Source organism: Macrotis lagotis, chromosome 1 (assembly GCF_037893015.1).
Source record: "Macrotis lagotis isolate mMagLag1 chromosome 1, bilby.v1.9.chrom.fasta, whole genome shotgun sequence".
NCBI lineage: Eukaryota > Metazoa > Chordata > Mammalia > Peramelemorphia > Peramelidae > Macrotis > Macrotis lagotis.
In genome coordinates, this window is record NC_133658.1 from 892,885,023 (window position 1) to 892,912,133 (window position 27,111).

Here is a 27,111-nt window from a genome sequence, read left to right on the forward strand (position 1 = left end):
CGCCGCCTCCGGCCGCCCGCCCCCGGCCACCCCCGAGCCCCTTCCTGCCCCTGCTGGCCGGCTGGCCGGCTCCGGCCGCGGCCGGGCGCTTCTGGGCGCGGGGCGCGCGCTCGGACCCCCACGCGTGCCCCCGCCACGCGTCCCCCCGCCGCGCCCCGCAGCCCCGAGGGGGCCCGGCTCAGCGAGCCAAGCTGGCCCTGCTGCTGCTGCGGCCGCCCCCCGCCGCTCGGCCGGGCTGCTCGGGGCCCTGGCGGGGGGACCCCAGGGCTCGAGCCGGGGCAGCCGGGGCTGCGGAGCCCACCTACTACAGCGAGAAGCGCATCCGGGACTGGATCAGCCAGGTGAACCGCAGCCTCTTCGCTCCCTCGGGGATCCCGGGCCCCCCCATCCGAATGGGGTGCCAGGACACCGGGGCCCTCCCGCCGCCCGCTCCCGGAATCCGAGAATGTCAGAGTCGTAAGGGGCGGAGCGCAACCCCCTCGCTTGACAAAAGGGGAAACTGAGGCCCACAGCTCGTCGGTGGCCATCCGAAAGGCCACCAAACCATCGATCCTTCTATTTCACACTGAACTGGACCTCTCCTTCAGCCCAGGAGCCGGAGGGCCTGTGCACCCTTTCCTCTTTCAGAGGGCGCTACCACCAGGTCAAGAAAGGGAGCCAGGGCACTCTTGTGCCTGTTAGGAAAGAACAGTCTTGCTGAGATTCTGGGATCGGGGGCGTCCTGAGGAGCCAGAGGAATGCCACCAGTGCCTGTTCGGGGCGCTGCTCGGCTGGGCCTTTCCCTGGCCTCACCGAGGGGCTTTCACACCCGGAGCCTAAGGCTATCCCAGAGGCCGGCCGGCTCTTTCCTCCAAGGGAGGAGTCCGACTTTGCATCCCACATGGCTGCAAAAACGCTCTCAGAAGCCTGACCTTAACCTTTCCTCGTGGCCATTCTGTGGGGGACCTGTCTCTGGGAGTTCCATGGTGCCTAACCTGAGGTCTTGTTACCTGAGACTTAAGGGCAACACTTCTGAACAAAGAATGGAGGCCCTACGGGACACCGCGATGGCAGAGAAACTTGGAGCCCACCAAAACCCTCTACTTTCTCTCCACTCCTAATGGACAGAAGCTATTGATATCTAAAGACCCAGATGAGACGGATCCCTCCCCATCAGGCCCTAGAAGCCCTCAGGCTGCTTCACCTCTTCTCCAGACTCCCCAAGGGTGAGATCTCAACAGCCCAAGCTTGGGCAGTAGATTCAGTTGTTAGCTACCATCTGAGAGTGCTCGGCTCCCACGTAATGATGTGGCTATTTCTAAACCGACTGTCCCCTAGGACCACCAGTCAGGGTTCCTGACCACAGTTCTAGGGGGTCTCTGGAAGTCTATCTAATACTTATGATGGCTGGGGGTCCCAAAGACAGGCTCCAGAGGCTTCAGGAGTCCCCTGCGATCTCAAACCTTGTGGGTTTGGGAAGAGCTAGAAGCTTGTGGACTAATCTCAGGAGATTTGGAGCTGGTAGGAAACCTGCCTTGTTTTGGGGTTTGGGGAATGGTGGAGAATTTGAGTCCAGAAAGCCTAAAATCCTCCTGGAGAGTAATTCATGCCAACATCCTTTTAACTGAGATGAATAAACCAGGAGGCAAAGCTCAAACATTAAAAAGGTATTATCACAGGCAGCTAGATGATGAAGTGGATAGAGCATCAGCTCTGGAGTCAGGAGGACCTGAGTTCAAAACCAGCCTCAGGTACTAGTAGCTAGCCATGTGACTTTGGGTAAGTCACTTTGCCCCAAGTGCCTTGCAAAAACAAACTGAAAAGGTGTTATCAGCTAATGGGCAGCTGGCCAAGTTAGCCAGCAAGTCCACAGAAAGATAGACATATATATATAGGAGTTTACATAGCTTCAGGGCAGAGAGCAAAAGGAACCCATCAAGTGAAGCTGTGCCACCTTCCTTATTTGTGAGATTGAGTAATAGGGGAAGCACATCAGGTGTTTAGGAGAATATTTTAACTTTGAGGTAACCTTAATATTACCCAAGACTTGGTCTGTTACGGGTAAAGGGGCATGGGTGGGTGGGAGTGTTTCCTGGTAAATCTCATCAGACCTGGGTGGGAGAAGTCCTCATAATCTCATCAGATATCTAGATGGCTTTTGTTGTTCAAGTATTTTAGTCATGACACCATTTGCAGTTTTCTTGGCAAGGATACTGGACTGGTTTGTCATTTCTTCTCCAGTTCATTTTACAGATAAGGAAACAGGGTGAAGTGACTTATAGCTAGTAAATGCCCAAAGCCACATTTAAACTCAGGGAGATGAATGTTCCTGACCCCAGACCCCGGTTCTATCCACTGCACCATCTCCAACTGCCTAGGTGGGGTGGGACCAAGAAGCTTAAGATAGTACAGGTTTCCCTTTGAGACAGAATCAGGATACAAAGCAGAATGAGTCTGCATCTGGGCAGATTTCCCCCAAATTCACAGCACGCATATTTTGTACACATCTTCCATATAGGGGAAGAAGAAGGAATAAGGAGATAATAACTAACATTTATATAACGCTAGGTGCCAGTGACTTAACCCAATGGATAGTTCACCAGCCCTGGAATCAGGAGGACCTGAGTTCAAATCTAGCCTCAGACACTTGACACTAGTTTTGTGACCTTGGACATCTCCAGTTGTCCTGATCCATATCTGGCCACTGAACCCAGATGGCTCCAGAGGAGAAAGTTTGATGACTTACAACAGCACTCCCTTTTCCCAAATCCAATTCACCTACATGTCATAGCATCACCTCCTTGATGTCATGGCTTTCAACAACAAAGGACAAATATCATCATCATCTCTCTTGAACCTCTAACAATCCAGGAAATAGGTGCTGTTATTATTCCAATTTTACAGATGAGGACAAATGACTTGTCCAAAGTCACACAGCTATTAAGTGTCTGAAACTGTATTTGAACTCAGGTCTTCTGACTCCAAGCCTGGTGCACTATGTACTGTGCCACCTAGCTCCCTAATCCTGGATATTGATTTGAGAAAAACAGAAAAATTTCCTCATATGCACTTTCAAAGAAGGGAAGGAAAAAATGTTAAGAGTAATGCTACCTGCACTCTGAACTCTTCCTCTTACATTTTGATCATAAACTCTGACTTCCATCAGAAGAAAAGCTTTGTTGACCTTCTGGTGAATTATGACCAAGCACAAAGCTCCTACTCCACTGCATTCAAGGAAGACCCCAATTTCATAAGGAAAAGGGGGAGAAACTCTTATCAAGAAAATCTTAGGATGAAGACCTTGCATCTTAATATCATTTCCAAACTGGCTTATTTTCTTCCCAGGGCTTGGCCATTTATACTGCCTATTATGGGATTGCTCATCTTGTGTTCATAGGACCATTGCTATAGAATGGGAGGGGGTTCTATGGGCCATCTTGTTTTACAGGTGGGGAACCTGAGGCCCTGCCAGTCACTGAAGATCACAGAGGCAAAACACAAGACCTCCCATTCAGAGCCAATGCTTGTCCTGTTGTACAACATTGCTTCTCTGGTAACCTCAAACAGAGGAAAATAAAAATTTATTTTCTCTCACTCACACACACACACACACACACACAAACACATCTCTCCTGGATTATTTCTGTTTGTTAATACCCTTCAGGTGTTGTGAAACCTTATCGAATCAGCTGCTGTATATGATCTCTTAAGAAGTGGGGGGGGGGGGGCATTGGTTTTCTCCTCCCCTTTGTTACAAGAGAATTGGGATCCCTCTGATAGGGGACAAGAGAGGGAGGTACTTGGAAATTAAAGTATAAAAAACACCAGTATTGCTTTGTTGGGGTCTTTTTGGGGAAAATTGGCACAGGGGATAGAACACCGGCCCTGGAGTCAGGCAGATCTGAGTTCAAATTTGAGCTCAGACACATTATTGGATAAATCACTTAACCCCATTGACTTGGGGAAGAAAAGAAAATCCTGAAAATCAAAAATAAGGGAAAAGTGAATTTAAAGAACTCTGTTCTTAAAAAAGATCTCAAGATCATCTAGTCTAAATTTTCTTTTATTATATATATAAGGAAACCAAGTCCCAGACTGGAATAACTTAAGTAAGGTGATGTCAGAACAAAATTACAAATTCAAAGCCAGATCTTCTGATCTGGCCTCTTTCCATTACACCATACTGCCCAGATTTTATCATATGTTCAACTTTAGGATGAACAAATTCAATTCAGTCAAAAAGAATGGGGGGTAGTACTCTTCAGAACTGATGATGTCACTATGTCACTATGGTAGGGTGGTTCTCTATTTGGAAACAGAGAATAGACTGTGAGTGGGCGATTTCTTGCTCTTTGGTTCCTTCTGACCAAGACATTGAAACCATACTGCTCTCTGATCTGTCCCCCTGCTCCCTGGCAAGAAAGTTTTGGGGTCATTATGATGGGGGATCCCAATTAAAGAACCCCCTCTCCACTGAGTGTTTTTCCTGGCTTCTTACTAGAACTAGAAATTCTAGTTATTGCTTAATTACTGGCTATCTCTGCCTCAGTCCTAGGCCTCTCTGCTTTGGCCTGAAGCCTTTTTGTCTTCTGTTTGCCTATTATCAGAGCCTATTTCTTAGGGCTAAACTAGCCCTTTTGCTTATCAGCACCTGGGGTCTTCTTTGACCTCCAAAAGTCCTCCTTAACATCTATAATTTAATTATAAGTTCTGTCTCTTGGTGGTGCCAACTTCTGACATCAAACCCACTTCATTATTTAACTAAAAACATATTTTTCTCTCTTCCTTTTCTCCCTATATAAATGAGAATGTCAGATCCCTCTTTGCTAGAGAACCTCCCCTCTCTACCCCCTGTATCTCTAAATAAATGTCTCCTTTGGTCAGGAGATAATCTATACATCTTGTGAATTTGTTTTCATACCTCCCAAGCTGGTTTTCTTCCTCTCAAAGACAGTCCCTTGGCTTTGGAATCAGGCAATCCTAAATTCAAATCCAGTCTCAGACACTAACTAGCTATGTACCACATTGCTTCACCTGTTTGCCTCAGTTTCTCATCTGTAAAATGGGTTTCCTTGGCAGAGTCCCTTGGAATGGTTGGTCATTTCCTTCACGAGCTCATTTTACAGATGAGGCAACTGAGGCAAACAGAGTTAAGGGACTTGTCCAGGGTCACACAACTAGTGAGTGATTTGAACTCAAGTCTTCCTGATTTCAGGCACATCACCTTATCTGCCTATCCTAACAACTAGGGGTGTCCAAAGTGGGAATGTAATGCTTCATAAGAAAGTGAGCTCCCTGTCTCTGAGTGTCTTCAAGACTGAAATCCTCAGTCATTTACAGGCTGCCCTTGAATGCCTCCTGTGTAGATCCCCACAAACTGGCTCAGCTGGGACCTCACTTTCTTCATTCTCAGCAGGCTGCTCCGGTCCTTCCCCTGGGGTTCTTCTGGATCTGGTTTGAAGGCCAGCAAATGGCTGGCTGAAATAAGTGACTCCAGGGATGGGAGGGGGCAGCTCCTGCGTCATGGAACAGCTTCCTTCCAAGTCCCAGCTGGGCTCTGCCCCCCCCCCAGCCAAATGACTCTGTCCCCTCCAACCCTCCAAAGCCTGTTGGGGGAGGGAAAGTGCTTGGATGGGAGCAGGGGTTCCAGGCCCCAGAGAGGAGGAACCAGGGGCCAGCAGCCAGCATCCCGATAGAGTGGGAGGCCAGACCTGGAGCGTTTCCCTCCCTCCAGGGCCAGAGAGTCTGACCACAAAGGCCTCTGTGTACTGGGCTTCAGGCCCAGACACGCCCCATCTTCTGGCCCATGGAAGTCACTTGTTTTGCTTCTGAGCCCAGTTGGGGATGGGGGTAGACAGGAGGCACATTCCTGGGGACCTGAGCCAGAGGGGAGGAGTCCACAGGTTTTCAAGCTACAAGAGCCTTAGTTTAAGACCATTTAATCTATCCCCTTTGAGGTTTACAGAGGAGAAAACTGAGGAGTGGCCACGCAGCTCTTTCCACTCTCTCGACCTCCTTTCCCTTCTCCCCAATAGAATGTTTTAGAAACTGTGCCATTGCTTGTCTTTGTATGCTGTTTGTGGAATGAATGCTTGTGGATGAATCTTGCCCCTTTCCCTGCCAAGAGTAGAGTCCCTGAAATTTCCCCCAAGATCTAGACTAAAACTGGTCACTCATTTTGCAGTGGGGTACAAGTTTCCCCAAGATCCCAGTGTAGCCTCTAATCTTCCAGTGCTTCCAAGTCTATCTCTAGGTACCAGTGGCCCAAGCAAACTGGCCCCAGGTTGACTCTGACCCAAAGGGCCACCCAGCACCAGGAGGCAGGAGATCCTTGGGCTCACACTGTGACATCAGTTCCTTTCACACCACAGGGAAGCAGACCCACATTGGGGGCATCTCCCCTGCCCCCTTCCAAGCTCTGTAGTTTCCAACAGTCCAACCCAGATCCCTGAGGGAAAGACTTGGAAATGGGAAATAGGAATGGGGAGAGTTGGTCAGGGACTGGGAACAACTTCCAAGGTTATCACCCACTCCAAAGTGCTGGAGCTAAGGGCAGGGCCCCTCAGAATCATAGCTATGCCTTTACAATCATCCCTATCATTGCTTACTGTCCCAGTGAGAAACTTTAAAAAAAAATGAATGTTAAAAATTCTTTACATGGGACCTGGGGAAAAATAAAACATTTTAAAATCATCCTTATAAGAGAAAATCATCCCCATCTTTTGAGAGTAGATACTTTTCCCTTCTGCCTTGTTTCAGTTCAACAACAGTGTTTAATAAAAACTTCTTGAATGAAGAACCAATGTTAGTCAGGGGTAGAGATGACCTTCACATTCCAATCTCCTGAAGGTAAGACCCAGAGCATTTTCCATGGTGCTGTGCTGCCTTCTGGAAATCCCAGAAAAGGAGCGAGCTGGGATCTAACCCCTTTTTCTGGCTAGGGAGTTTGTTATAAATTTTTCAATTGTGTTTGAATCTTTATGACCCTATTTGGAGTCTTCTTCACTAAGGTACCAGAAAGCACTCTTCAATGATAGATGAGGAAATTGAGGCAAATGGGATTAAATGACTAGTCCATGGTCATAAAGTATTAAATGTTGAAGGTCGAATTTGAACTCAGGTCTTCCTGACTCCAGGGCTATATCCAGCATCAGCCAGCTGCCAAGGGCAGTCTTGGAGTTAGGACAGAGTTCAAACTCTTAACACTTACGAGCTGTGTGATCTTAGGCAAGTCACTTAACTCTGACTGCCCCGCATCCAGAGCCCTCTCTAGTCATCCAGACTGAGATGGCTCTGGAGGGAAAAGTGAGACTGGTGACTTAGCACAGCAGCCCCTCACTCAAATTAATTTGCTTGTCATGACATCACCTCCCTGGTTTCATAGCCTTTGTGAACAAAAGGACAAAACATCAGTTGCCCCTAGGCTCTCAGACTTTCTGATAAGCTCTAGAGACAGCAAGATAAAACCAAGACACCACCACCACCACAACAACAAAATTCCACCATGAGGAAGCTTGAATTCTAATAGGGGAGACCACATGTAAATAATAAGCCCCCTCTGAAAGGGGGCAGAATTAGCTGTCCTCTGAATAAATCCTTGAGATGGCAATCACTTTAAAGGGATCACAGGAATCACAGAATGCTGGGAAGGACTTACAGGGGGATGTTCAGTCCAATCTGTCCTGTGACATTCCCAGGAAGAGTTCGTCTAGCCTCTACCTGAATGTCTCCAAGGAGGAGGAGCTCATGACCTCCCAAGGGCACCTGCCTTTGAACAGCTCCAATTGTTAGGAAGTAATTCCTGGTCTCCAAACTAAACTGACCTCTTTGAAGCTTCTGCTCATCAGTCAGGATCCTACCCAGTCACAGGTTCAAGAGACCCACCTGGTCATCTTCCACATTATATTCTTTCAAAAATTCCCTTTGTTGTCTCTTCAGGCTACATTATCCCATAACTTCCCATACCTGGCAATATAACCCCACCACTTCCCTCAGAGAATGAGGCACTGAATAAATGAAAACAGGTGGGCTGGCCACATCATGAGTTAGAGATATTTACCCCAGGCCTTTCCCAGTAGAAGAGAAATTGTTCCAATGGCCACAAAGGTGACTGAAATAAAACTGTAGAACCTGTAGGAACTTGCCCAAGTCATCAGGTGCCTCTCAAGCCAATTGCCACTTGTCTTGAGTTGTCTTGCCACTGAATTGCAATGACTCAGGAGGAGTGAGGTTGATGCAACTCTTGTCTCATTTAAATTCAATTCACTCTTGATACAAGATATCACTACTGATGTTATCGGTTCTCTTCAAAACTTAAAAGGGTGCACCCCCATTTAGAGAACAGAATCCTTTGTCCTTTCCAAGTCTTTCTCCCCAACTTTCATACTTGATCCTCCATGTGTAGTGGAGAGCCTCTTCCTTCTATATTACAGATAAGGGAATGAATTCTCCAAAAAGTTAAATGTATCCAAAGTTTAAGTTAATGAGGGTCTCAGTCACACATATTTTCAATCCTGGGCATTTATGTTAATTAAATTTGGTAAACCGAGGACTAACAAAGGACCATTTCGGGGGCAGCTAGGTGGAGCAGTGGATAGAGCACCGGCCCTGGAGTCAGGAGTACCTGAGTTCAATCTGACCTCAGACACTTAATAACTACCTAGCTGTGTGGCCTTGGGCAAGTCACTTAACCCCATTGCCTTACACAAAACAAAACAAAAAAGGACCATTTCGCATAGAGGGGGAAGAGAACAAAGCTATGACTTGGGGTTTGTCGTAGACTAGTGTGGGGCTCCAAGGGTACCTCCTTTTCCTTCAATAGTTAAAGCAACTGTGGCATCCCACTAGCAGCCAAGTTCCAATTGTGCCAACTTTGCCCATACATTAACACCATTGTAGCCACATGTGCTAAGATCTGCCCCAGGACTTATCTGTACTTTTTAAGAGGAATAAACAGAGGCAACTATGCTTGAGGTCACACTACAGGAAAGTGGCTATTTATTAGAATCCTTCCAGTCTAGCCTTTTTTTTCCTTCTTTTCCATTATATTCTGCCTCTTTGGAAAGGCACGAGAAGGGGTGGGGTGGAGGGAGAAAGCTGGGGGCTCAACCCTCAGAACACCTCAGTCTTCCATGGCTCAGCCTCTGCTTCTTGGGTAAGGTCATGGATCAGGATGGGGACTCTTTTCTCCTGGCTTCAAGAGGCTTTGTGACATCTATGACTAGGGGCCTTCAGAAACATCAGATCCCCAATTCAAATTCACTGTGTTTTTTTCCCCCTTCAGGGAAGGTCAGGGGATCTAATTCCCTGGGCATAGTGCAGCAATCAAGGGCAAATCCAGGGGAGGGAGCAAAGGAATAACTTTAAAATGAAAACCTCTTTCAATGGCTCCAGAGCTGAAAGGCTAAGACAACTCCTCCACATCAGACACACAAATATAACAGGAATGGGCAGTGGCACAATTGTAAGCCTGTGGGTTCAGAGAGGGAACCTAAAGCTTCAACAACAGATTTGGGTGGGGGTGGGGGTAAGGTTATAAATTTCCCTGCTGAAACCAGGGGAAAATTTTTGGCTTTGCTAGGAATCCATATTGAATCATTGCCACAGAAACAAAAATTTAGAGATGGAGGGGACCTTCAAAGCTATTTGGTGTCATTGGTGACTTCTAATTTTCTGATACATATCTGGAAGAGTTGGGATTTGAACCATACATGTTGTAGTAACTCTCCCTGGAGGGGTGATCCAAAGGAGAGGCTTTCTGCTTTGTGAATAAGAACACAGGGGTAACCAAAGAGGGAATTAATGGGAGATATAGTGCTGGGGCTTTAGCACTTGAGTATAGTAACTCTCTCTGGGTTGAATGAGGATGGTTTGGTCTGAAGTTTTATCCTGGGACAAAGGAGAAGAGAGATTTGTATGTATTTCGGTGTTAGTATATCTGTCTTTCTGTGGGTCTGTGTCTCCATGTACGATTGTCTCTTCTTCTGTCCAGTGTCTGTTTCAGTATGTGTCTGTTACTCTAGTAATGAATGTTGTATCTCTGAGACTTAGAATGTGTCCATCTATCCCTATGTGTTCATATCTATATCTATTGGTACATGTGCCCCCAGAGGCCAGCCTTGGTGATCTAAGCTGAGAAGTAAGAGGTTTCTGAGTAGTGGAGGGCTCCTGGAGAAGGTATCCAGCAGACTCTGCTACTTGCACTTGTGGATGTAGTATCCAGTAGTATAGCCGAAGATGAAGATGACCCAGAAAAGAATAATTCCACTTATCACCTTCATGGCGATGCCCATCTTCCCAGTGCATAGTTTGGTACAGATGCTGATGAAAAAACACCCCCCCCAAGAAAGGACAACTGAGTCAGAAAAGGCACAGATGGAAATCACAAATGATACCCAGTATCTCAATGGACTGGACCCAACTAGAATAGAACAAAGATATTCTCTGTAGATAAGAGCAGAAGCATTGGGGAAAAGAAGCCTTACAAGATATGGTCTCCAGCCCTCCAGGAGGAGCTTGCTACCTATCTAGGATTGGGAGCCAGGACTGACACTATGACTCCAAAATTAGACAAGGCAACCCCTGAAGCCCTTGATGTGTGCTAGAGAACTAGAGAAATCAGAGAAGGTAAAAGGCAATATAGGCTAGAGAGTCCTGGGAAGCTTCATGAAAGAGACAGGAAGTTGAGTAGGGTTTTGGATGACGGGCAAGGATAGGGAAGGGAAGGACATTTTAGAGAGGCAAAGACAAGAAATGAAGGTCACATTGTGTGGGAGATGGTGGGGGGATTAGGCTGGCTGGGGTTTGTGAAATTATGAGGGCATTGAATGCCAAGCTAAGATGCTGGAGGTGGGAAGCTATTCTAGGTTCCTGAGTAGAGGAGGAACTTATATCATTTTTATAGGTACCTATTATGGATCTGATCAGGTTAGCAAGGTAAAAAAAAGTGCCCATTCTCAAGGAGTTTACATTCTAATGGGGGGAGGGGAACATCATATCTAATATATATATATATATATATATATATATAAAATCAGAAAATAATCTCAGAAGAATGGGAGACCAAGAAAGAATTCCTACAAATAAATGAGTCTTGAAAGATGCCACCACACACTTTTTGGTTAGTCTGTGTGGAGCTATGAGTTCAAGCTGTTTGTATTTGCAAGAAGGGATCCATCTTGGAGACTGGCCCTAGGGTGGGAGCTCAGGAGACTTGGCTGAAGTTCCCCACCCCACCCCAGATCATCCCAGGGGGACTTTTGAGGGCTTACCGCTCACAGCAGGAACTCTCCGTGGCTGACACATTCATGCTGACCTCATCCTGGCTGTTATTCCATCTGCTGTACTGGACGGCGCTCTCCTGGGACTCCATTCTTCCAATACAGGAGTGGGAAAGCTTGAAGAAGGAATAATCAATGGTCAGTAGAGGCTTCTAGACACAGGGTGGGGACACACATAGATGGGAAGGGGTTCACTGGCTTGACCAGAACGGAAGTAGTCTTTAACTTTCCAGTCAGATGCTCTCCTTACTAGACTACACTGCCTCTCACTATCCTAGCCAGACTAAAGGATGTGGCAATACAAGTCAAGCTATCTGAATTTCTGCTCCACCTCCTATGAATCTTCCTCTGGCTTCTTCCCTGATTTTTTATACGTTCAGACACTTAATAATAGTATCATTACTAAATGCTGATATTTATATCCTCAACTCCTGTGCCAAGCAATCCATTTTAAATTGAAGGGTTTTTTTCCATCTTTATTTGCTGCTCACTTATATGTAGGCATATTGTTCTTCCTGAGAGAAAGTAAATTCCTTGAGTACAGACAGGCTTTGTTTCCTATCAGCTCAGAGGACCAAAATTATTTGTTCATTAGTGAGTGAGCCAGGGCTTTCGAATTGTTTTATTCTTCCATATTGACCTCAAAGAAACAAGAGCCAGGAAAGGTTTGCTGGTGATGCCCTATCAGATCTTCTGTTTAAAGGAGAATAGAAAAGGACAGGGAGAATGTGCGTGCCACTCACTGGGGGAGGTTAAGGAGAGGGAGGAACATGGAACCCCAGGAACTGGAAGTAGAAATTTGCTATTTATTATTACCTTTAGCTACTTATTATTACTTAGTGGCCTTGAACAAGTTAATTCACTTTTCTGACCTTCAGTAAAACAGGGCCATTAGACTAGTTACAAACGGATTATGTTGCCCATCATCCTCACCCTCTCTTCAGCCCCCATCACTGGGACCACCATGAAATGACTCAAGAGGCCCAGACCTAGGCCTCTGGAACATGTCCCGGGTCTTTCCAAGGCTTTTTGCTATTATTTCCCATTAGACTGCAAACTCGTTCAAGGCTTAGCCAGCCTTGCTTATTTCCAGAACTATTACAACAAGGAAACTTATGACTGCTCCAATGAACCAAGCATTGAGTCTATAGTCATGAAGGTCTGAACTCAAATACAGCCTTATCTACTTCCCCACAGACCTTTAAATTTTATCTGCCTTAGTGTCCTCAACTATTGTTTTTTCACTCATGTCTAATTCTTTGGGACCTCATATGGGGTTTTCTTGGCATAGATACTGAAGTGGTTTGCCTTTTCCTTCTCCAGTTTATTTTTACAGATGAGACAAAAAGAATTAAGTGACTTGGTCAGGGTCTCAGGGATAGCTGAGTTTCTCACTCAAGGTGCTCTATGCCCTGATGATTCTACCTACACTCCCTCAACTAGAAGATTATGGGGATCAAATGAATTAACATTTGTAAAGCAATTGATCCAAGATTCCTAAATGCTGGTTTCTTTCTAACAGTGAGGTTCCAAAGTAAGATGCTTTATCAGCTCAACCATCAAACCTTTATCAAAATCCTACCAAGAGGATGTTAATCCTTCGTTCTGAAGAAGACCAAGACATCAGGGAGGTGATGCCATGACAGGCACATGAACTGGATTTGAGTGGGGGGGGGGGGGGGGCTGGATGAAGTTACCAGCCTCACTTTCTCTTTCAGAGTCATCTCAGTCCAATGTCCAGATTTTGGATCAGGCTGACTGGAGATGGCTCATGGATGCCAGGCAGTCAGGGTTAAGTGACTTGCCCAGGTGACAGTGTCTGAAGCCAGATTTGAACTCAGGCTTGTCCTGACTCTAGGGCTGGTGTTCTACCCATTTTGCCACCTACCTTAATCATAAGATAGTAGGCTAGGCAATGAGGATTCAAAGGCAAGAATGAGAATCCCTGACTTCAAGAATCTTATTCAACCAAGGGAATGGTTTCTAATCTTGATGAAGGTTTCTTCCTTTTTTTTCTAATATTTCTGCCTTCCTTTCTCTCCTACTCTTCTTTCCTTTTTTCCACACAAAGGATGGACCTCATCCATCCATCCCATTCTCACTTTCCATTAAAAACAAGGAAGCATTGGTTAAAAGACAAAGAAATGTATGAATGAAAAATTGATGAATGAGGGCTCCACTGTGGAAAATATCAAAAAAGGTCTCCTTGTCCTGAACTCCTGGACAGCCAGCATCAGAAGTCTCATAGGCTCAATAGACTTAGACAGTTGATGATCTGTTTGGATAGAAGGAATGCCCTCATGTAGGAAATTTTGGATTCAGGAGAATTTAAGGAAAGAAAAAGTTGGCTGGAACTTCTATCTAGGAAATTTAAATATCCAAGCCCTTTGGAATCAACTCTTCCCCTTCTCCCTACTCTGGCCCCCTTTGGGCACTCCTTTGTCCACTGCAGGCTTATCAGCCCAGGGAGAAACTGGTGCTAATCTCTGACAAATGCAATACTGTCAGCCTTCACAGGGGAAACTGCCAGGACCCTGGGGAGGGGGGGCAAGGCTGCTGCCAACCTCTGATAAGTACATTCTTGCTTCATAAGTCTGCTGTGCCTGACTCCTCTGGGTGAGGGAGGTCAGGGTCCATCCAGTACCATCAGAATTATATCTAAGATATAAAATGCCAGGTGGAGGCTGGTACTGGCCAATTCCATTGGCCTAGGGTTCTGAGAAGAGGTCAGCCCCAATACCCTCTGCACCCTTTATCATCCATTCATCATGATTTCTCAGAGGGCAGCAAAGAAAATCAAGGAGAATGAATCCATCAGTGAGGCAGCAAACACTTAACAACTTTTTTATAGTGGGTGAATTGAATCTAGCTGTACAGGCACAAGGGATATGAAGACAGCCCTGCCTTCAGTTCACTTTCTATCCAGTAGCAGTGTTCATTAATTGATTGACTTAAATAATTGACAATAGAGAATAAATTTTATAGGAGCTCAGGAGGCAGAGGTCCCTGAGCACAGCAGGTGAAGGTGCTTTAGAGGATAGGGAAGGCTTCTGAGAACCAGGCTTTGAAGAGCCAATAGGATCATTATAGGACAACTAGGTGGCACAGTGAATAAAGCACTGATCTTGGAGTCAGGAGGACAAGAATTCGAATCCAGCCTACTTGCCTCTTATTAGCTGTGTGACCTTAAGCAAATTATTTAAACCTGATTGTCCCACATTCAGGGTCATCTCCAGTCATCCTGATTCATATCTGGCAACTGGACCCAGATGGCTCCAGAGGAAAATATGAGACTGGTGACCACTCTAATCTAATTCATGTGCTTGTCATGGCATCACCTCCTTGATGTCATGGTCTTCTTTGAAAATGAAGGACAAGGGGTGGCTAGGTAGCACAGTGGATAGAGCACTGGCCCTGGAGTCAGGAGGACCTGAGTTCAAATCTGCCCTCAGACATTTAATAGTTACCTAGCTGTGTGACCTTGGGCAAGTCACTTAACCGCATTGCCTTGCACAAAAAGAAAAAAGAAAATGAAGGACAAAAAAAAATAGATCATTAAGAATGTGAGAAGAGACCACAGTAGGAAGAAAGGTAGGAGAGATCATAGGCTAATCAGGTCACAGGTGTACAACAGAACTGGGAGGGACCTCATTTTACAGGATGAAACTAAGGTATGGGGAAAGAGGAAATACTTTGCCCAAGGTCTCTTCTTAGGCAATAGAACTGAGACTGTTATCCAGAGCTACTGAAATGAGAAACCAGAATGAAGTTGATCATTTCCTTGAAAGAAGTGTTTCTGCTGGAGGACGGGGAGGGAAGGGGAGTATCATGGCAAGAGTGTTGGATCTAGAATCCAAAGAGGGTTCTAATCCTTCCTCTGATGATTATCACAGCAGTATGCCCAGAAGGAACTGGACAAGTTTCTTCACATCTTTCATTTCTATCTGTAAAATGACTGAAAAGTCTTTCTCATACCTATAACCTACCCACAGCCTCTATTTGAAGACTTCAAACCATAGTATACCATAGTCTAATCTTCTAGACTTGAACTCTGAAGGACCCAAATGGATTTGAATCCAGTCTCACTCTTAGCAGCTGTGTGGGCAAGTCACCCTATCTGGCTCAGTTTCCTCATTTGTAAAATGAACTGGATAAGGAAATGGCAAACTACACTTATCTTTGCCAAGAAAACTCCAGATGGGATCAGAGTCTAAAGATGGCTGAAATAACTGAATAACAACAAAATGGGGACAATAGCATCTACCTCAGACTTGTGTGAATCAAGTGATTCAAATAAGGAATTCTATCTATTCATCCTTATCCTTATCCATCCATCTGTTTGTGTGTGTGAAATGTGATCACCTTTATACATACCTGCTCAAGTAGAATTTATTGTTTATGCATTGTATTTATATATAAATGTCTATATTTTACCTTATAAATACCTTTAAAAGGAACATTTCATTGCTAGCTCTGATTATTCTTTTTTTTTTAGATTTTAAGGCAATGGGGTTAAGTAGCTTGCCCAAGGCTACAGGCTAGGTAATTGTCAAGTGTCTGAGGCCATATTTGAACTCAGGTACTCCTGACTCCAGGGCCGGTGCTCTATCCACTGCACCACCTAGTTGCCCCCTATTATGATTATTCTTATGATTGAATTCTTCCAGATATCCAATTTCCCCCCAGAATGACTATTTTTTTTTTTTGCAAGGCAATGGGGTTAAAGTGGCTTGCCCAGGGCCACACAGCTAGGTCACTACTAAGTGTCTGAGGCCGGATTTGAACTTGGGTACTCCTGACTCCAGGGCCGGTGCTCTATCCACTATACCACCTAGCCGTCCCTCAGAATGACTCTTAAGAGGTGAGAAGTTCTTCCACCAAAACTCAAATCTGCCCCTTTGCAGTTTTCACCCATTCTATACAGTAACTGCCTTGCTTACTTCACAGGACTATTGGCCAGACAAAGCCCTCTGGAAGCCAAAGGGCTATTGGAAATGATTCTGGGAAGGTGAGTGGGATCAGGGCTAAGGAATGGGGAAGGGGAGGTAGAATTCTACCTGAGGAATTTGGACTCGATCCTGTAGGCAACGAGGAGCGATGGAGAATTCCAGAGTTCCCTGAAACATTCCTCAGCAACTTTCTTTTGCCAAGGACACAGGCTGAAAGGGATCCAGAGGAAGGAAACAGTCACCATAGTCTTAAGGGAGGGAAAGGAGCTGAGAAAATGGGCAGCAGGTTGTTTTTTCTCTGGCTGTTTGAGTGACATGTGGTCAAAGCCAAGTCTTGAGTTTTGAAACTATCTGAGGATATCTCATCTGGAAGAGATCATCTTGCTCTACACATCCCTCATCACTGGTTAGAAGGAAAAACTGAGGTACAGGGAGGGCAAGTGACTTGTTCAAGGTCCTAAAATAAGTCAGTTTAATCCCACTCCTCTGACTCCTAGGGCAACACTCTCTACACTGTCATCACCTGCTCCGTCTGAGATTGTTCCTTCTTCCCTTGGCCTCAACTCTGCCTCTCCATTGCTTTGATGTCTTTGTATAACATTTCCCTCACTTTAACCAACATAATGTTCATATCACATCATCATTCATTTGATGTCATGATCTTTGATTATGAAGGACAGTAATCTCATTGCAATCAATCAGGGATGAAGGATGAATTCTTAAATTCTTGAATTCTTTGCCCATTTAAGGCCATGCCCAATTCAACTCCAAACTGCCTTTACAGTCTTATTTAAAATAAATATTAAATGAGGTCTTAATTGAAATCCCTAGCACCCAGGACACAGTAGATACTTAATAAAGTTGGATTAAGTCATCTGCTACTCTTCACAGGGAAGCTGGAAAGAAACAGCTTGGTGGAGGTGCTGGAGAGTCAGCCTTGAAGCCAGTACATATCCCCTATATGATGAGTCAAGCTCTGTGCCTCTGGTCAAATCCTTCCATCTATCGACTCATCCACTACAATGGAAATACTACTGACTCTAGAGGACTATTTTACATTGGGTAAAGCAATAGGCCTGGAGTCAGAAGACTTGGGTTCAAATCCAGACTCAAGACCCTAGCAGTGTGACCCTGGGCGAGTCACTTAACCTCTCTGCCTCATCCTTCAATCTAAAAACGCTAATTATATCTACTGCACAGGTTGGTTGTGAAGGCCAAATGAAACAAATAGGGTCTTGCCCACAATAGATGCTAAACAAATTCTTATTCCCTTTCTTTCCCCTTAAGATCATTGTTCTTTCCAGAATACCTGCTACTTCTTCAAAATAACTTACAGAGCATTTTGCAAGGTCAGTGAAACCCTATTACCAATGTTATTGTCTTGAGCCTCCAAACAATCCTGAAGTGGGTTCAAGAGACATTATTCTCTTCATTCCACAGATCGGAAAACTGAGGTTTAGAAAACTGAGTGATTTGTTCCTGAGATCTAATTTGACCCCCAGCTCATCCTGAATTCAAGTCCAAAACTCTACCCATGACGTCATGAATTCTTAAGCAGTATGGGACACTCACTGTAGGAAAGTCTATTGAATGAGTGACTGAAGTTCTGGTGTGTGTGTGTGTGTGTGTGTGTGTGTGTGTGTGTGTGTGTGTGTGTGTGTGAAGTGATGCCTCTAATCTCCTTCAGGTAAAAAAGTTTCTTTCTCCCAACAGCCTAGGTTTCAGGGTCTGGCCTGGGCAGATTACTTCCTGGGGCCAGTTAGCAACCCTACAGGAGGGACCAGAGTTAAGCTACTTTCATTACCCATCAGTCCCTCCATTACAACCACTTGGATGCCAAGGGCTGGTATCCAAAGCCAGGATTCTAGGGACAGTGAATTTGCCTAGACTCAGCAGCCAAGAAAATATTGATGTTTGAACATGTACTATTACTGAGAGAGACCTTTTGAGGGGAGAAGTGCAAAGATACTTACTGAGAGCAAAGACAATAGGGAAATTCCTGTCCAAGGCAGGCTCAAGAGGGTATTATGTATGAGAGAGCTTGGTATTTGTTTTTCCCAGACCCAGAGCACAGAGAAGAAAGGAATCTATCAAAAGAGGTAGCATGGTATTATGGAGCAACACTCTGAGACCTTTTTTTTTTTAGGTTTTTGCAAGGCAAATGGGGTTAAGTGGCTTGCCCAAGGCCACACATCTAGGTAATTATTAAGTGTCTGAGATCGGATTTGAACCCAGGTACTCCTTGACTCCAGACCAGGTGCTTTTATCCACTGCACCACCTAGCTGCCCCATAGAGCAACACTCTGAATCAAGATAGTCATGAATTCAAATTTCACCTCAAAACACTTTCCTGATACTTTTCAGCAGATACTAACCCCCTCCAGGCTAAATTTCCTCATCTACCTGCTTGTAGGAAGGATCAAATGACTTAAGAAGAGGACACTGAAAACCTTACAATGCTGCTCTAGAAATGGCGGCTAGCTCTCTTAGCCCTGGGAAACAGGAATGATAATAGTAATAAGACCAATTCCCTGGAATGTCAGGGAGAATAACAGTACCTACTGTAAAGATTAAAGGAACATTTGGCAGCTTTTGTTATAGAGAGGAATCTTGGCATAGTGGAGAGTTAGAGTCACTGGGGAGTTCTCTCTGCTTCTCATATATACTAAATCTCTCAGGCTTCCAGGGCAGCCTCTCTCAAACTGTTTTTGGTTTTAATACCCTCCTTTACATTCTTAAAAAGCTCTGAAATAGGGGTAGCTAGGTGGCACAGTGGATAGAGCACTGGCCTTGGAGTCAGGAGTACCTGAGTTCAAATCCAGATTCAGACACTTAATAATTACCTAGCTGTGTGGCCTTGGGCAAGTCACTTAAGCCCGTTTGCCTTACAAAAAAAACTAAAAAAAAGCCTTGAAATGACTATTATGGAAACATTTTGCATAACTACATAGTTATAACCTATATCAAACTGCTTTCTTTCTCAAAGGAGGGAGCTGTGACAGATTGAAGGAAGAAAATTTGCAACTTAAGTTTTAAATAAAAGTTAAAAATTATTTTTACATGTAACTGGGGGAAGAAAAGATAAAATAAACAGAATTGAAGACCCCTTTCCCCAAGAGTATGTTCCCCAAGAGTTTTGTTTATTGATATTTAGAAATTAAAATGTTTTGATATTATGAAAAATACTTTTGACCTTACCAACCGTCTGAAAGAAGTTACAATCTTTTATTTAAGCATCCTCTATGTGCCAGAGATGGAAGGCAACTAGATGACTCTAGGAGACAGTGCTAGGGACCTGGAGTCAGGAAGACTTGGGCTCAAATTCATCCTCAGAAAGTCAAATTGCTGTGTAACCCTAGGCAAGTTACTTAACCACTGTTGGCCTTAATCCACTGGAAATGGCAAATCACTCTAGTATCTTTGGCTAAAATGGACCATTTGGGGTTGGACACAATGGAAGAGTGAGCAGTGCTAATCATTTTCCAACTATCTCATTTGATCCAGACAAATGGACTATCTTGGAGAATCCCAAGGGTACTAAGCTTTGCTCTAAGTAAATAGCAGTGCTGGATGAAGAGAGGTTGTCTACCAGAATTGATTAGGAGTGTTTTCTCATCTGGCAGATCAGTTTAAGAGGAAATCAAAGGTCATTTCCCTATCTTGGCTCTTACAAAAAAGACTTGAGATAAAGAGTGATAAGATTATAGTTTTCAGGAGATAAGAATCCCTGCCCTCACTTCTCCCCCACCCTCAAATAAATACTGGATTCCTGGGACAATTTCTTAGATAACAGGTAGAATCCTTTTCTTTTTCCCCCATGTTTTTTTTTTTTCACAAGTCCCCAAACTGGTGTTTGCAATGAAGGTAGAGGAATGAAGAGAATGAGAGTTGAAGGCCTTTTGCAATATGCTAAAAAATACTAAATTAATGCAGGGTAGCTAGAAGGTACAGTATATATAGAAAGCTGGGACCAGAGTCTGGAAGACCCAAGTTCAAATCCAGCCACAAGATACTTATTAGGTATGTGACCCTGGGCAAGTCCCATTTGCCTGTTTTCTCCATTGTAAAATGAATTGGAAAATTGCTCCAGTATCTTTGCCAAGAAGAGGACACAATTAAAACGTGCCAAGGAAAGCCTCATGTGCCTCATTTAACCAATTACTATATAGAGGTAGAGGAGAAACAATAAGACAAAAATGAAATGGCCATAGGATCATAGTTTGGACTTTATAGAGGCCATGCCATTCGAACTCATTTTACAGAAGCTGAGGCTCAGAGAGAGGTCAGAGGTAGAAAGAGGAAGATCCAGGGTTTCACATGAGGTCCTCTCACTCTGAATTCAATGCCCTTTTCCACTACCTCCCAGGTTATAATCTAATGGGAAAATTCATCTATGCACTACTCAATCTATATGTAATAAATACACTTGGAGTTTAGATGGTCTCATTGAATCATTGCTGTTTCCAGAAGGTTAAGAAATAGTGAATAGAATGGTTTTAGAGATCTGATATTCAATAATTCAAATAAAGGTCCTTTATTTGTCCTCTTGGACCCTAAGCTTTCTTATCTGAAAAAATAGAGATATTGCCCTAGGCTCTCTCTTCTAGTGGGGACAAGATGGAGATGAGAATCCCCAACTGTTATTTAGCATATAAGTGTACCAAAGACAAAATGGGGGAGAAAACTATTTTTCTTTCTCCTGGTAACAGAAATGAGGAAATGATGTCACTGGGTGGTGGGGTTCAACTGAGCTTCCTGGAATCCTTGGCTCTCCAGGAGGTGTTAGGCTTCCCCATCTCGCCCAATTTCTACACCTGTTCCCACTCTGTCTTCCCTCTTTCCTACCAAAGCAGGTTGGGGCTGCTTCTTTCTGGTCTATATATTCTCAGTGCCTGGTACAAAGCCTGGCACATAAAACAAGAACCTAATAAAATGGCAGAATTGCCATTGACTTGATAGAGAGGGAGAAAAAGTGAGTGGGAGGTCAGATCAAATTGATTAATCCTAATCAAAAAGGACTTAATTAAGCAAAGGGATTACAAAGACAAAAGGAAAAATTCCCGCCCTGAAGGAGTTTACAGTCCAATGCCCCCTCCCTAGCCTCTGCCACATCTAAAGCCAGATTCCTTAAGGAACAAGGTTGAAGTCTTCTAGGTGCCTGGGAAATACATAAAGATCAAGTTTGGGAGTTAATACTTGAGCTGAGATTATACAATGTTGTTTGTCCTTTCTGAAAGACCAGAGCAGGGAGGGGATACCATGACATGGGAATTGATGAGACAGGGGATGCTGTCTCAATTTCTCCTCCAGAGCCATTTGGGTCAGTGACCAGAAATGGGTAATTTTTTTTTTACACCCAACCTATGAATGAATTCACTGGTATCCAGTCTCCCCTTTCCTCACTGCTCCACATACAATTCAATTAGGTGCTATGCTATGTCTTGCTAATTCTACTTTCATGGCATCTCTCTCATTAGGTCCTTTCCCCTCTACTCTTTATTTGTCCAAGTGCTTATCAGTTCTTTATCGAGCTATTGCAATAGTTTTGTGGCAATGGGTCTGGTGAATCCCAGTCCTAACTTCTGGCTAATCTTCCACTTTTGCTAGAAGAACATCCCAAAGCACAGATGGAAACCGAGCTTAAGCTCACTAAGTCCCTAGGGCAAAATACAAACTCCACAGGCCTTCTACAGTCTGGCTACATCTTATCCATGTCTTTTATCATCCCCCTCTCCTCCCTTTTCTTCTCCCCCTCATCCCCAGGGATTCAGACTCTCCACTTCCTCTCCTTCCTTCCTATCTTTCTCTTCCCCTCTCCTCCCCACAAGAGTTCAGACCTGTCCTTCCTTTCTTTCCCTTTCTTCTTCCCCTCCCCAAGGGTTCAGACCTTCCCTTCCCTTTACTTTTTCTTATCTTCTTTTCCCCTCTCTTCCTCCAGGGGCTCAGAGACAAAGCCTAATCAATCCTGGGTTCTCTCAGGACTTCCCACCCAACTACTCAAATCCAATTATTTCCTTCTGTAGGTATGTTTGTGGTGGGTGGGGTGGAGATAGGGGGTGACTGATTTTCTCAGCCTGTGTTGGTGAGTTGGACATAGACTGTGCCAATCAGAAAGGGTTGCCTCCTTTATCTAACCAAAAAATGAAGAAGTGGTGGTCTGGAGATGGGTAGGCATTTCCTTAGATCAACTCACATTAACTTGCAGTCTGCTAGCAGTCCCTTTCTCAGGTCCCCACCCCTTAGCTATTGTTATTACTAATACAAGACTTGTCCAAGGTCACACCAGTGGTTGAGCAACTTGATCCAGACCACAAATCCAGGATGCATTTGCTGCTTTCCATTTGTATAAGATTGACCAAACACTTTTCCTCCCACAACCTCACAGAAGTAGGCTGGGCAAGGCTGGGCAAAATCTTATACCCATTTTATAGATTAGGAAATTGGAGGTCCAGAAATGAGATGAGACTATGACATGTCAGAAATTTTCAGGAAGATTGCAAAGATTTTCGCAGAGAATTTGGTGCTAAAATATGCGTGGTGTTAGTATGTCTTAAGAGGACAAAAAATGCTATGCAGCTACTCTGGGAGATTCCCCTCCAGTCACCCTCAATTGTACAGCAACATGGAGTCCAAAGTCCTGGCAATTCATTAATGCACAGCAAATCTCAGACCTTAAAAACAGAAGGACCATGAAGACCAGCCGTCAGTGAAGGCCAGGAGTGGGAGGATCCGACGTGGAACTGAGAATGGAATTCTTAAAGAACTTGGTGCACCTCTTTTTTGTTCCAACTTTGCAACTGAGTGGGGGGAAGACAAATTTGGCTTTGAGGATAGAAACAAAAATAAAAACCCATTCTAGGAGCCAGGGCCACAGGTTTCCCAATGCATCCCAGAGAAAAGGAGCAGAACTGGACTGAGGTTGTACACTTGGGGCAACTATGTGGTCAGTAGATGAGAACCAGACCTGGAGTCAGGAAGATCAGAATTCAAATCTGTGTGACCCTGGACAAGTCACTTCACAGCTTGCCTCAGTTTCTTCATCTGTAAAATGAGCTAGAGAAGGAAATGGCAAACTACTCCAGTATCTCTGCCAAGAAAACCCCCAAAAGAGTTGGACACAATTGCAAACTAAACAGCAACCACATGCTCAAAGGTTCCTGAAGCTTCTAGGGAGTCTTTGGTCCTGGGTTCAGGATCAGCAAACAGACTGAAAAGGAATTGCCAGGGTAGGAAGCTGGGGTATTTCTGCCAAAGATAAGTATTTCTACTACCCATCAGACTAAATGGCTTCTGGGGTCTCATCTAGCCTTGAAAAAATCTAAAAAAAACCAACAGCATGTTGGACTTGGGAGTTTTTCGAGTCCTCCCTCAGATGCTTAGTAGCTATATGACCCTGAGTCACTGAAGGGGTTTGCTTCAGTCTTCTCATCTGTAAAATGGGCTTATCTGTGGAGTCCCTTATCTGGCAGGGTTGTTATGAGGGCCACCTGAGATTACTTAGGTAAAGTAATTCCCAGACTTTTAAAGTGCTATGTAAATCTTAGCTATTTGGTCATAGCAATCATTTTGGCCAAAGGGCCAACTGGTCACTTATTGCTAGAGTCTAAACCTCTCAAGGTAATCAAGGCATGCCCCAGAAGCCCTCTTGGATGCTGTTCACACATATTCTATGAGTTCCTAATGGACCTTGGGGCAAATCACAGAACCTCTGGCACTCAGTTTGCCCAGCTGTAAAATGGGGACAATATAATAATAACTAAGATGGACTTTCCAGGGTTGTTGAGGATGAAATGGCATTGCGTGCTCAGCACTTCTTCCTTTCCTCATCTCTTGCTACAAAGTTGGAGGCCCCAGCTTAGAGAGTCTGGCTCTGAGGTGTCCCGGGTCCCAAAGAGGTTTTGTCTGCCACCTCTGGGCACCTGGGAGATAAGAGCCCAACTGGGCCGGGGGCCAAGGGAAGCTCGTCCTGGAGCGAGGGAGGGCTGCCTCTCCCCAAGAAGGCTCCTTGGCGAGCTTTCCCCTCTCCCCTGGGCCCCCAACCCCCCTCCAAGGGCGCCAAGGTCCCTTACCTGGGCTCCGGTGGGCCGAGGGGCAGGTCAGGGCTGGGCGGCTGCGGCTCTGGGATGCAGGGGCGCTGGCCGCTGCCCCCCCTCACCTGCAGCTGTCACCTGGGGCTCCCCAGCTGGCGCCCAGACCCCCGGCTCCGGGAGTTGGGGTGCGGCCTTTGGCAGAAGAGGCTGGGGGTGTCTTGCAAGGCCAGGAGTTGAGCTGCTTGGGCCGGGAGGCTGGGATTAAGGAGGAGGAGGAGGAGGAGGAGGAGGAGGAGGAAGGGGGAGGAGAAGGAAGGGGGAGGAGGAGGGGGCTGGCCCTCCGGCTCTGCCGCCCGAGTGGGACGAGCCGCGGCCAGCGCTGACTCGGCACTTGGGAGCCCGCGCCCGGGGCAGCTGCCTGGGGCCCAGCTGGGCCGCCTCCTGGGGCTCCTCCCCGCCAGCCCGCAGCCCGGCCCCGGCCCGGGACCCCCGCGGCATGGCCCGGGCTGCCGGCCGCCTGGCTCTCCGGGGGCGGGGCGGGGCGGGCTGGGCAGCCTCTGAGGGGTTCGGCAGAGGGCATCCGAGCGGAGGATCAGTGGGGGCACACGGCTAGGCTTCTGTCTCTCAGGCCGGCCTAAGAGAGTTGAATTGGGATCTACCAATGATGTTGAGGAAAATGAAATGATGTCCATCCACCCATTCACCCATCCATCCATCTATATCTGTCTATCTATCTTATCATCTATCTAATTTAAGTACAACTTAAATCGTGGCTGATTCAATAAAGTCATTGCCTATTTATTCAGGGGAAAAAATACATCCAACACATTCCTTCTTGCCTGGACTCAATCAGTATTATCAACTTCTCCCTGCCTGGATCCGAACTTTGTGTGTGTGTGTGTGTGTGTTAGGTGAGGCAGTCAATCAATTCACAACCAATTATTAAGCACCTTACAAAGACAAAAATGAAAAATTCCTAGCTCTTTGATATTCTATAACCTATCAGTATGTAGATTTTTGTCTGTATATATCACATATATATATGCATATGCATGTGAGTATTTCAGGGTGTGTTGGGTTTATGTGTCTTTCCTCACTACATATATCTATAGTTGTGGCATCTCTGTATGTGTGGGTTCAAATGTGTGTACCTATATACAGATATATATAGATAGATAGATATAGATATGTACCTATCTGTCTACCTTTATATCAATATATCTATCTAGTCTATATATATATGTATAAAATCTATATCTACATATAATATATAAATTATATTTGTGTGTGTATGTGTGTGTGTGTGTAAAATGCCTTGTGTCCCTTCCAGTCATAATTCTACAATCCTATGACTTGGGGAAGAATTCATTGAGGGTAAAACTGCAGAGGTGGAGGAAGAATGTCCTTTCTTTCTTCATACACCCCCTAGGCACACACCCCTAGGTACAAGGGGGTTTCCAGAATCTGCTCCTCTCTCCAGCTCAAGTCATCACTAGTGGTCCTTTGAATTTATAGTTTACACTTCACTACTAGGGGTCAGGCTTCCTCCAAAAAAAAAAGTAGATATATAGATGATAGATAGATATAGATTGATGATAGATAGATAGATAGATAGATAGATAGATAGATAGATAGATAGATAGATGATAGATACATAGATAGATAGATAGATAGATAGATAGATAGATAGATAGATAGATAGATAGATAGATAGATGATAGATAGGAAGGATGGATGTAGCTGGATATAGATGAATGATAGATAGATACAGATAACCAAATAAATAATAGCTAAATAAATAATGCTTCCTGTATGAGCATCTGCTTTTATGTCCATAAAGGAGTGGAGAATGGGATGTCTCTTCTTCCTAGTGGATGGTGTCTTCTACTGGTTGAGTAGCTCCATTTCAAAGTGGGAACTCCAGATCTTCAAACATCCCTGGGGAACTCCATTTTAGACTTCTTTCAAAGCTGATATTAAATTATTAGTAGAGATTCTTTGTTTCTAGACAACTAATTATGAACATACATAGCATCTACCCAATATGATCTATGAGGGAGGTGAAAAAAGCCTTTCCCTATCCCATCACCCACAACATTGCCTTCTGATCTGGTGCCATAAAGTCATTCAGAGTTTGGACTCTCTGGAACTCTCAAACTATATCAGTTGACTTTAGGATTGAACAATTTTTTGATTTACAGTCCCAAGCTTCCCTTCAAATTTAGACAAAAACAATTTTTAAGTAGACACAGGCCACATTTAATATTTCATTGGCTCTGTTCCCTTTGTTTTCTGTTTTAGCGCCATTGGTCCCAAACCAACCACCTCCTACACATGTTTGGTGCATGTATCTGTCATTCTATGCATATATATACCATATGTGCCTGTGTCTATATTGTGTGTGTTGCCTATGCTGAGAATGTATTAATCTTTTTTATGTTTATTTTTTCCAATTATATGCAAAGATAGTTCTCAACATTCATCTTTTTGTAAGCTTTTGAATTCCACATTTTTTTCCATATATTCTACTCTCCCCCCCTCCCCATGGCAATGAGTAATCTGATATAGGTTGAACATATCTAGTCATTTTTAACATATTTCCTTTTCAGTCATACTGGGAAAGAAGAATCAGAACTAAAAGGGGGAAAACATAAGAAAAGCCATAAAAGTTTTAAAAAGTGAACAGGGTATGTATGCTTTGCTCTGGAATGCAGCAATCTTAATGTAGGAAAGACTAGTGGGGGAAGGGGAACCAGGGGGAGAGAAAGTATATGAAAGTATGATAGTGAGATGAATAATTTCCTAGGAGCATTGAACTGAAGCTCGGGAGGAAACACTCTGTCCTTTATTCCTGTTCCTCAGAATCACAGAATC

At 44.7% G+C, this 27,111-nt stretch overlaps 1 protein-coding gene across 2 annotated transcripts; it reads right to left on the reverse strand.

The window, feature by feature from the left end:
- Nucleotides 1–814: 814 nt before the first annotated feature.
- SMIM1 (small integral membrane protein 1 (Vel blood group)) lies at nt 815–24,698 on the reverse strand. 2 transcript variants are annotated; one of them, XM_074218650.1, is made up of 3 exons: nt 16,316–21,561; nt 11,250–11,374; nt 815–10,299 (listed from the first exon to the last, which is right to left on the reverse strand). In XM_074218650.1, exons 1-3 carry the CDS (start codon nt 16,382–16,384, stop codon nt 10,173–10,175), a joined length of 321 nt encoding a protein of 106 aa, XP_074074751.1. In that variant the 5' UTR covers nt 16,385–21,561; the 3' UTR covers nt 815–10,172. The 2 variants fall into 2 exon arrangements, with proteins under 2 accessions (XP_074074751.1, XP_074074752.1); XM_074218651.1 differs by lacking the exon at nt 16,316–21,561 and adding an exon at nt 24,277–24,698 and having other exon boundaries at nt 820–10,299.
- Nucleotides 24,699–27,111: the final 2,413 nt, after the last annotated feature.